Raw genomic sequence first — 10,136 nt, forward strand, 5'->3', positions numbered from 1 at the left:
CCTCCTATCCCACCATGGCGCACCCCCCCCCCCCCCCCCCCCCCCCCACACCACCACCACCCCACTCGTCCACCACCACCACCACAAACGCCCACCTACCAATCCCACCACCTCCCTGCAGCTCCCCTCTGTACCAGCTTGACCCAGCGCTGCGCAAGCGCGATTGGCGCTGGCACGCGTTCCGTAACAGAAAGCTGAGCCTGGCGGGCGGCAAGGTGAGCTGAGTTGGCGCTGAGCTGGCGGCGAGCGGGCAGCGAGCTGGGCCTGCGTGGACAGTGTGTGGTGGACACGTGTGCATGGTGTGGTGCAGTGGGGGTGCCCAGCGGGTGGCTGCCTGGCTGGTTTGGTGGGGCAGGCGGCAACCGCCATGAGCGGGTGTGGCGCCCTACCCAGCTAGCAGTTTTTCTTGGAAGTCCCTGTTCATGGCTTTCCTCCCCGTCCAGGTGGACTTCTTCTTTTGGGATACGACCCCCTCAGACGTATACAGCTTCTACTCATGCTGGGGCGGATTCAAGGGTGGAGTACGCTCCCAGGTGGGTTGATGGGGTCGGTGGGGCGGGTTGTGACGGTGCGTATGTGTGCGTGTGTGTGAGCGTGTGTGTCGTGGAGAACTGTTCTGATGCCGCCACCCACCGAGCAGCCACGCTCCCTCCCATCCATGTCCAGCCCTGTACGCAGTGCGCCCTTGGAGGTTCTGCTCCCCTGCTTGCACTTCGCATGCCTGCCACCCCGCTAGGCTGTTTTCGCTGAAAAGCCAGCTGCTCCCGTGTGTCTGCAGAGCTGGCCCAACAACGTGGTTTGGCTCCAGAATCAGCTAGCTGCCAGCAAGGCCTCCTGGAAGCTCATTGTGGCCCACCATCCGCCCCTCAGCAGCGGTGAGGATGCCAGGGTGGTGCCGCTTGCTCGCTTGTCCGCCAGCCCTGCCCCAACAACCAGCCAACAACCCGCCGCCCCTGCTTCCCTCGCGGGCTGTCCCCTGGGCGGCTGGCTCCTTGCTGGCTTCCCCCTGGGTCCCATCAACCCAGACCGAAGGGCGTAGTCTTTCTTTCCTTTTGCAGGGTACCATGGGGTGAACCCAGAGGTCCAGGTTGCCGTGGAGGCGCTGGTTAGAAAGTACCGGGCCCAGGTCTACTTTGCGGGTGCGCGCCCCACGAATTGCCCCGAACAGAAACCACCTGCGGTGGTGCCCTGGCTGGCCGCCGCTTACCCCCTCGTGGCTGGGTGTGGCGGCATTCAGCTGAGCAGAGTTTGATGCGACGCGCCATGCATTTGTTTGGTGCAAGCAGGGCATGATCACAACCTGGAGCACCTGCACTACTGCGACTCCAGCTTCTACGAGCCCAACTATCACATCATCGTCTCGGGTGAGGCCGTTGTCTTTCTGTTTTCTTCCCAACTCCTCCCAACCCTCGGAATGTGGCCAGAGGCCCCCTGCCTCTGGGTGTCAGCCTGGCACCACCCTAACGCCACGTGCCTACCCGCCTCCTGCGCTGCAGGCGGCGGCTCCCGGCGCTACACAAAGGGCTTTGGCACCAGCAACGGCAAGCCCTCTGACTACTACCCCACAGACCCCTCTTCGGTGTGGGGCGCCCTCACCGACGGCTTTGTGGCCGTCACCCTCAAGGCCCAGGAAATGGTGGTGCAGTTCTACTCCACCGATTTTAAGAACGGCACCACGGCGGTGCACGTGGCCCGCATCCCGCGCCTGCTCAAGCCGGGGCCCGACCTGGATTGACGCCAAGCCTAAATGGGGGCTTTGCTCTCGTGCACTGCTGCCTCTGTTGTTGTTTCGTGTTTCCGGGGTTTGCAGTGCCCCTGTGTCTCCTGATTTGTTTTGTTCTCTCCCGCCATTAAAAAATCATTTGACGCATGAAGGTTGACCTCCTACTTTAGTGCCCGTTTCTGCATGCACTGCATGGCACGGCACCGCTGCCGCCTGGCTGCCAGTGCGCGGCGTGGGCCTAATAACAGCCGGCCATTGGGTCCAGCCTTCCAGGGCTTTTTGTGACGCGCAAATGTTGCCTAGAAGTGTAAAATGGTATTAAACGTCAATGCTGCAGGCCAACCAAGTGTGAGAGGCACGCCAGCCTGCCAGCACAGCGCTGCCGCCACTCCCCTGCTGGCGCTGCTGCAGCCGCCGCTGCCGCCACCGCCGTCAGAGTAGGCGCAGATCTGGGCCATCCAGGAGCCAACGCCGCCAAACCGGGCGGCCAGAATAGTCTCGTAGGGCCAAGTGCTCTTCAAGTTAACGTGGCCGACCACCACCGCCAGGTGGACGGTTCTCCGGGCCGGCCTCTAGGTGTCGCTGTTCGGCCCACAGACCTTCAGTGCCGCCGATTGTCCCTTGCTCATCATCCCGAAGCCCGGTTTGCCTTTCCGGAGCACCCCGCGAGTGCCAGTATCGCGATGCCAACCCGTCCTCTTGCGGCGGCTTACGGGCCGCTGCTCATGCTGTTGTGCGCCCAGGCGATGCTTGTCGGCGTGGCGGCCCAGGACTCCCAGGCGGGCGTGCAAGTCGCCATGCCGCAGGCCTTTCCCGTGCGTTTCTTCGTGGTTGGCGACTGGGGGAGAGCCAGCGACTCGTGAGTGGCTGCTGCAGAGCCATGATTCGTGCCGCTTAGGGGCAACGCCTTTGGGGGCGCCGTGGCATCAAGTGTACGGCGGCGCGCCGACATGCCTGCCGCCATCTGCCTGGCCAGCCTCTGTTGGGCAGGCCGGACACAGCACCCCAACCAGGCAGCTCCTGAATAGCGGTCTGGGCGCATATTGATACTGCTGCCATGCTCCTGGGGCAGTGCATCCAGCTGCCACCTTCCGGCCCGCAAAACCTATGCGCCTTGCCCTACTGTCGGCACTGCCACCGCTGCGTGCAGGCACCCCAACGGCTACAACCAGACCCGTGTCGCGCAGATGATGGCCAAGAAAGCAAACAGCGCCTACGGCAAGCCGCACTTTGTGCTGAGCACTGGAGACAACTTGTAAGCCGCGGGGCTGGAGGATGCAGGCAGGGGACACCCCAACCACACATGTGCACTGGTAATTGCTACCGCCATCGCGCGCCTGTTTTCCGCAGTTACGGCTTTGGGCTGAGGAACCTGAGCGACCCCTGGTTCACACAGAAGTTCACCAACATCTACAAGGGCCCAGGGCTGCAGGTCCCCTGGTTCGCCGTCTTGGGCAGTGAGTTTGAGCTGCAGATTGGGCGGGGCTCCAGCAGGCAGCGGGCTGCTGCAGCCCTGCTAGCCCTGCTGGTGCGGAGCTGGCTGCTATGCGGGGTTGCAGGATGTGGTGCTCACAACAGCCGTGGGGCTCATGCGCGTGCCGCCCAACCCGCCCAACCCGCAAACGCACCTACCTACCCTCACCTCGCCCAACTCTCACCCCTCCATCCAAACAGATCATGACTACGGCGAGACCAGCTATTGCACCCCAGATGAGATCACGTGAGTGGGGCAAGGCTGCTCGTGGCCACGCTCCTCTGGTCCCTCGCACACTCAATGCACTCCACCCCCACACCACCGGGTTGTTGCCACCTGGCAAGCCCTCGTCTCCCACCCACCACCACCCCGCAGCTCCCCTCTGTACCAGCTGGACCCTGCGCTGCGCAAGCGCGACTGGCGCTGGCACGCGTTCCGCGACAGGAAGCTGAGCCTGGCGGGCGGCCAGGTGAGCTGAGCTGGCGTGACGAGTGTGTGTGGGGGGGTGGTTTGAGAAGCAGGCCTGTGCGGTCGCTCATGCTGATGACGTGTGGAGGGAATGGGATAGCCCCATCTCATCGTCACGCCACGCCACCACCTCAGCCTCCTTGCTTTCCTCCCTCTCCAGGTGGAGCTCTTCTTCTGGGATACCACACCCTCCTCATCCTACAACTACTATACCTGCTCCGGAGGCTTCAAGGGCGGCATTCGCACCCAGGTGGGCCGCAAAGCAGGGGCGGGTGGCAGGCAGCGGGTGGCGCTGCGAAGGTGCCTCCGGGAGCAGCTGCCGGGGCTGCCTCCAGCTGGGCAGCCACCCGCGGTGCACCCCGCTGGCCAGCGCTTGTGCCAACCTGGCCGAATGGATGGCATTTCTCCGCCCCTGCAGAGCTGGCCCAACAACGTTGTGTGGCTCCAGAACCAGCTGGCTGCCAGCAAGGCCTCCTGGAAGCTCATTGTGGCCCACCACCCGCCCCGCAGCAGCGGTGAGGGCGCCGCGGGGCAGCCCTGCGTGCGAGCCTGCCTGCCCGCCTGCCTGCTGGCCCTGCTCTCCGGGCCGTGCTGCCCTCCCGGCGTGCGTGCCAGCCCTGCCAGAATCCCAACTCTGCCCGGGCCCGGCCAGCCAGCCCACTAGCCAGCCCCCAGTTTCCCCTTCCCGGGAGGCACCTGCCCGCTCCCCGCTGATGCTCTCACCCCACGCCCGACGCCGAGGCCTTTTTTCTTCCTTTCTTTCCGCAGGGCGCCACGGCGGCTCCTCGGAGGTCAAGTACGCTGTGGAGTCGCTGATTAGAAAGTACCGGGCCCAGGTCTACTTTGCAGGTGCACCGTCTCCTCCCACCGCCCTGCACCTGCTGCGCCCTTTTGCTTCTTCTTTTTGCCCCCGCGGCGGCCGCCTTCCCCCTACTGCCGGCCTAGGCCCACACCCATCGGAGGTTGCCATTGCGGCCCGTCAGGGCGGGGCATCGGACAATGGAGCCACCTCATGTGTGCTTAAGTGGCGCGTCCTGCCTGCAGGGCACGACCACGATCTGGAGCACCTGCACTACCAGAGCTCCAGCTTCTACAAGCCCAACTACCACACCATCGTGTCGGGTGAGGCCGTGTTGCTGCAAGGGGCAGGTTGAGGCGGTTGTGGGCCCGCCTGGCGGCAGCGCTGGCCTGTCTGCCTGCCTTGCCGTCGGGTGAGCACACCAGCCGCCCCCGACCCCGTCCTGAGCTCATGCCTCACGCCGCCCCCGCCCCGGACCGCAGGCGGCGGCTCCCGGCGCTACACCGAGGGCTTTGGCTACGACGACGGCGTGCCTTCCGACGACTACCCCACAGACCCCTACTCTGTGTGGGGCGCCCTCACCGATGGCTTTGTGGCTGTCACCCTCAAGGCCCAGGAAATGGTGGCACAGTTCTACTCCACCGATTATAAGAACGGCACCATGGCTGTGCACGTGGCCCGCATCCCGCACCTGCTCAAGCCGGGGCCCGACCTGGATTGAGGGCTGGATCGAGGGCCTGCATGGAGTGCCTCCTTGAGGCCTTGTCAAGCGCGGCGCTGACGCCGCTGCAGAGGGGACTGCCCTCTTGAAGCCCGTGACCCTGTGTCTCCTGATGTGTTTTGTTTTCTCCCGCCGATACAACACCGACCAACTGCTTTCTACTACTGCCCGTTCCTGCGTGCACACTTGCAACATGGATGGCGTGCTGTTGCCGCCTTGCGCAGCGCAGGCCAAACAGCCGGCCACTGGGTCCGACCTTCTAAGGCTGTTTGTGACGAGTCTCCGTTCGCCAAGAAGTTCACATCGGTAACAAACACCAGTGCTGCAGGACCAGGCATGTGTGAGAGGCGTGCCGGCGCCGCCCAGCCAGACGGGGCGTGCCGGCGGCAAGCCGCTGCCGCCGCTCTCCTGCTGCGGCCGCCCGCCCCCGCCACCTTCAGAATAGGCGCAGTTTTGGGCAATCCAAGCGCCACCGCCGCCAAACCGGAGCGGCCCGAGAAGCCTTAAGGCTAGCATGCTATGGCAGTGGTGGCCAACCACCACCGCCAGCTGGCGGGCAGTTCATGTTCACCTAGGTGTCGCTGTTCGGCCCACAGACCTTCAGTGCCGCCGATTGTCCCTTGATCATCATTTGGAAGCCCTGCTTGCCTTTCCGGAGCACCCCCCGGCGGATACGATCGTGCGATGCCAACCCGTCCTCTTGCGGCGGCTTACGGGCCGCTGCTCATGCTGTTGTGCGCCCAGGCGATGATTGCCGGGGTGGCGGCCCAGGGCTCCCAGGCGGACGTGCAAGTCGCCTTGCCGCAGGCCTTCCCCGTGCGTTTCTTCGTGGTTGGCGACTGGGGGAGAGCCAGCGACTCGTGAGTGGCTGCTGCAGAGCCATGATTCGTGCCGCTGGCGGGGGCAACCTTTGGGCGCGCCAGGCCATCACGCCCCCGGCAGCGCCCGCCGACACGCCTGCCGCCATCTGCCTGGCCAGGCCGGACACAGCACCCCAACCAGGCAGCTCCTGAATAGCGGTCTGGGCGCATATTGATACTGCTGCCATGCTCCTGGGGCAGTGCATCCAGCTGCCACCTTCCGGCCCGCAAAACCTATGCGCCTTGCCCTACTGTCGGCACTGCCGCCGCTGCGTGCAGGCACCCCAACGGCTACAACCAGACCCGTGTCGCGCAGATGATGACCAAGAAAGCAAACAGCGCCTACGGCAAGCCGCACTTTGTGCTGAGCACTGGAGACAACTTGTAAGCCGCGGGGCTGGAGGATGCAGGCAGGGGACACCCCAACCACACATGTGCACTGGTAATTGCTACCGCCATCGCGCGCCTGGTTTCCGCAGTTACGGCTTTGGGCTGAGGAACCTGAGCGACCCCTGGTTCACACAGAAGTTCACCAACATCTACAAGGGCCCAGGGCTGCAGGTCCCCTGGTTTTCCGTCTTGGGCAGTGAGTTCGAGCTGCAGTGTGGGTGGGGCGCCAGTGCGGGGCTGCCTGATCTGCACTGTGCGGGCTGTTGTGTGTGGGTCTGCAGGCTGTGGTGGCCTCACAGCACCTGTGCCCCCCCCCCCCCCAGGCGCACCGCTCAGCCTGAAACGCACCCGCACCTTGCTACGTGCGGCCCCCATATCCCACCCCACTTGCCCTCACTGGTGGCCTTGAAGGTGGGGAAGAGCCTCCACAAGCTTCACTTCCCGGTTTTAACGTCTAGCTTTAGACCATTATTTGATCTGCCCGACGCGCCAAGTGCAGTACCCCCCACTAGTAGTGAATGGGTCCCGGGGAGGCCTGTGCCGAAGCCTTGGCGATTCTATTAGGCGTTCCCGGCCTTGCCACCCCATGTGCATCCCTCCATCCAAACAGATCATGACTACAGCGAGACCAGCTATTGCACCCCAGATGAGATCACGTGAGTGGGGCCAGGCTGGTCGTGGCCACGCTCCTCTGGTCCCTCACACACTCAATGCGCTCCACCACCCTGTGCCCTCCCCACCCCCCCTGCAGCTCCCCTCTGTACCAGCTTGACCCGGCGCTGCGCAAGCGCGACTGGCGCTGGCACGCGTTCCGCAACAGGAAGCTGAGCCTGGCGGGCGGTCAGGTGGGCTGAGCTGGCGTTATGAGTGTGTGTGGGGGGTGGCTTGAGAAGCAGGCCAGGCCTGTGCGGTCGCTCATGCTGATGGCGTGTGGAGGGAATGGGATAGCCCCATCTCATCGTCACGCCACGCCACCACCTCAGCTCCTGGCCCCCTTGCTTTCCTCCCGCTCCAGGTGGACCTTTTCTTCTGGGACACCACACCCTCCTCATTGTACAACTTCTACATTTGCTCCGGAGGATTCAAGGGAGGCATCCGCACCCAGGTGGGGCGCAAAGCAGGGGCGGGTGGCAGGCGGCGAGTGCTGCTGCAAAGGTGCCTGCGGCCGCCAGCTGGGCAGCCACCCGGGGTGCACCCCACTGGCCAGCAGTTGTACCAACCTGGCCAAATGGACGGCATTCCCCGCCCCTGCAGAGCTGGCCCAACAACGTTGTGTGGCTCCAGAACCAGCTGGCTGCCAGCAAGGCCTCCTGGAAGCTCATTGTGGCCCACCACCCGCCCCGCAGCAGCGGTGAGGGCCCCCCATGCGAGCCTGCCTGCCCGCCTGCCTGCTGGCCCTCCTCACCGGGCCGCGCCACCCGCCCTGCGTACATGCCAGCCCTGCCAGCCTCCCCAGCACGCGACCCTTGCCAGCTGACCGCCCAGCCCCCCCCCAGCGCCTTTCTTTCTCCCTTCCTTTCCTTCCGCAGGGCGCCACGGCGGCTCCTCGGAGGTCAAGTACGCCGTGGAGTCGCTGATTAGAAAGTACCGGGCCCAGGTCTACTTTGCGGGTGCGCCCCTATAGCCTCCCACCGCCATGCACCTGCACCTGCTGCGCCCTTTTGCTGCTTCTTTTTGCCCCTGGCCGGCGGCCGCCTTCCCCCTCCTGGCCGGCCCAGGCCCGAGCCGCCAGGGCTGGGATGTGGGGGGCGGTTGCTCCACAGCGGGGCGGGGCGTCGGCCAGCGGATCGCTGTGGCGTGCCACCTCGATGCGTGCTTGGGTGGCGCGGCCCTCGCCTGCAGGGCACGACCATGACCTGGAGCACCTGCACTACAACAGCTCCAGCTTCTACAAGCCCAACTACCACACCATCGTGTCGGGTGGGTGCGCTGCAGGGGGGCAGCTGAGGCGCCTGTGGGCACGCCTGGCGATTGCGGTGCCCTGCACCGGTGCAGGGGTACCCCCCCTCATCTGCATGCCCAGGGCGGTGCTGCCTGACCCCATGCCCCCCTCCCCCCGCGTCCCGGCCCGCAGGCGGCGGCTCCCGGCGCTACACCGAGGGCTTTGGCTACGACGACGGCGTGCCTTCCGACTACTACCCCACAGACCCCTCCTCGGTGTGGGGCGCCCTCACCGACGGCTATGTGGCCGTCACCCTCAAGGCCCAGGAAATGGTGGTGCAGTTCTACTCCACCGATTTTAAGAACGGCACGACGGCTGTGCACGTGGCCCGCATCCCGCGCCTGCTCAAGCCGGGGCCCGACCTGGATTGAGGGCTGGATCGAGGGCCTGCATGGAGCGCCTCCCTGCGGCCTTGTCAAGCTCGGCGCTGACGCCGCTTCAGAGAGAAGTTCCCTCTGAAGAAACGTGAAGCCCGTGCCCGGCGGCGCCCTACTAGTAGTTAGTGTACTAGGCGGGTAGATGTGGTGCTACAAGGGTAGACTAGTGCTACCCGGGCCCGCCACCTTTGGTGGCCGCCTCCGCCGCTGTGTTTGTTTGTGTCCAGGGCACATGCCTCTCTGCATTTGTTTGATCTGGAATCTGGTTCTCCGTTCCTCTTGCCATGGCTTTGTGGCGAGCCTGCGCTTGTGGCGAGCCTGTGTTTCTTTTCCCGCCACCGGGAGCACCTTTTGTCGCACCTTTTGAATGGACCGGTGCATTGCAGCAAGCGGTGACATGAATCGAGTGCCCAGGCAAAGTGCCCGGCATGTAACAGTGTAAGAATGTGCCTCTGCAACGGATACAGTGCTGGCAGGCAGAGCCAGGCGGCGCTCAGCAAGCCAATCAGTCGAGCCGCGCAGCGCTGCTGGGCCGCGGCTCCCGCCGCCGCTGCGCCCGCTGCCGCCGCCACCATCAGGCGCGCGCACTAGGGCGCACGTCTCCCTTGGTGTCAGGCTCGCAGGTGGCTTTCTCAACAGCTTTTCTCAACAGCTTCCAGCATCAAATATCAGTGCGGGTGTGCATAGTATATCAGTGCGGGTACGCATGTGACAGCTGTCAGGAGCGCTGCCCCTTGAAGGAGCGCTGGGCTCTGTTGACTGGAGTCAGGCCAGCGCGGCCGCGAGGCCCATCGCGGTGGCATTGCGCAGGAACTGGCAGGGGTGGTTGGGCCAGGCCACAATCTCCCGGTTGCGGGGCCCCGGCACCAAGTCGCACCACTCCGGCGCCTCCAGCGTCAGCGGCTGCCAGGCGGCGTAGCCCTCTGCAGGCAGGGGGCGCAGGCGGTTGGGTGGGCGGCGGGCGGCGGCGGCGGTGTGCGGTGGTGCGTGGAGTATGCTGCACTGCGCTGTGCTGCGCCATGCACGCAGCCAGCGCGGCACGGCACAGCATACTGCAGACCAAGCGGCAGCGCAACCCCGCACGCGCATGCAGGGCGGACGCCGCGCCCAGCACCCCCTCACAGCGCGGCGCAGCGCACGCAGCACGGCGCAGCGGCGGGGGGCGCACCGGTGTAGGGCTGGGGCTGGTCGTAGTGCCAGTACGCCAGCACCTCCTCCCACTCCCCCTCCTCCCGAGAGCTGCCCGAGTACCAGAACAGGTCCCGCGCCACATTCGCGTACAGCACATCAAAGTCGAAGGAGTCGTCGTCGCGGTCGAAGCCGCGCAGCAGGCCCGGGCGCATGCCGCTGCAAGGGGGGGGGGGGGGGGGGGGGGGGGGGGG

General features: G+C 65.3%; 4 protein-coding genes across 4 annotated transcripts in view; 3 read left to right on the forward strand and 1 right to left on the reverse strand.

The window, feature by feature from the left end:
- The window catches only part of CHLNCDRAFT_141434 (hypothetical protein), a gene marked incomplete at both ends in the record, with an annotated part of 2,725 nt that extends 990 nt beyond the window's left edge, over positions 1 to 1,735 (forward strand). The window contains 6 exons of the mRNA XM_005843110.1: positions 122 to 215; positions 444 to 533; positions 779 to 875; positions 1,059 to 1,139; positions 1,287 to 1,364; positions 1,497 to 1,735. Of these exons, the coding sequence (XP_005843172.1) occupies positions 122 to 215; positions 444 to 533; positions 779 to 875; positions 1,059 to 1,139; positions 1,287 to 1,364; positions 1,497 to 1,735 (679 nt within the window). The remainder of the gene's footprint in view (positions 1 to 121; positions 216 to 443; positions 534 to 778; positions 876 to 1,058; positions 1,140 to 1,286; positions 1,365 to 1,496) is intronic.
- Positions 1,736 to 2,406: 671 nt separating this feature from the next.
- On the forward strand, positions 2,407 to 5,185 carry CHLNCDRAFT_55362 (hypothetical protein; the record flags this gene model as incomplete). The annotated part of the gene is made up of 10 exons (XM_005843111.1): positions 2,407 to 2,582; positions 2,874 to 2,978; positions 3,074 to 3,180; positions 3,398 to 3,443; positions 3,573 to 3,666; positions 3,826 to 3,915; positions 4,084 to 4,180; positions 4,434 to 4,514; positions 4,710 to 4,787; positions 4,947 to 5,185. 10 exons carry the CDS (start codon positions 2,407 to 2,409, stop codon positions 5,183 to 5,185), a joined length of 1,113 nt encoding a protein of 370 aa, XP_005843173.1.
- A 747-nt stretch (positions 5,186 to 5,932) lies between these two features.
- Positions 5,933 to 8,748, forward strand: CHLNCDRAFT_141436 (hypothetical protein; the record flags this gene model as incomplete). Its single annotated transcript, XM_005843112.1, has 11 exons — positions 5,933 to 6,045; positions 6,325 to 6,429; positions 6,525 to 6,649; positions 6,759 to 6,797; positions 7,046 to 7,091; positions 7,187 to 7,280; positions 7,451 to 7,540; positions 7,690 to 7,786; positions 7,965 to 8,045; positions 8,278 to 8,355; positions 8,510 to 8,748. The coding sequence occupies 11 exons, from the start codon at positions 5,933 to 5,935 to the stop codon at positions 8,746 to 8,748; spliced, it is 1,107 nt and encodes a 368-aa protein (XP_005843174.1).
- A 771-nt stretch (positions 8,749 to 9,519) lies between these two features.
- The window catches only part of CHLNCDRAFT_141437 (hypothetical protein), a gene marked incomplete at both ends in the record, with an annotated part of 5,040 nt that continues 4,423 nt past the window's right edge, over positions 9,520 to 10,136 (reverse strand). The window contains 2 exons of the mRNA XM_005843142.1: positions 9,520 to 9,677; positions 9,923 to 10,101. Coding sequence (XP_005843204.1) covers positions 9,520 to 9,677; positions 9,923 to 10,101 — 337 coding nt within the window. The remainder of the gene's footprint in view (positions 9,678 to 9,922; positions 10,102 to 10,136) is intronic.

The sequence above is a fragment of the Chlorella variabilis genome (genome assembly GCF_000147415.1).
Source record: "Chlorella variabilis unplaced genomic scaffold CHLNCscaffold_34, whole genome shotgun sequence".
Taxonomy (NCBI): domain Eukaryota; kingdom Viridiplantae; phylum Chlorophyta; class Trebouxiophyceae; order Chlorellales; family Chlorellaceae; genus Chlorella; species Chlorella variabilis.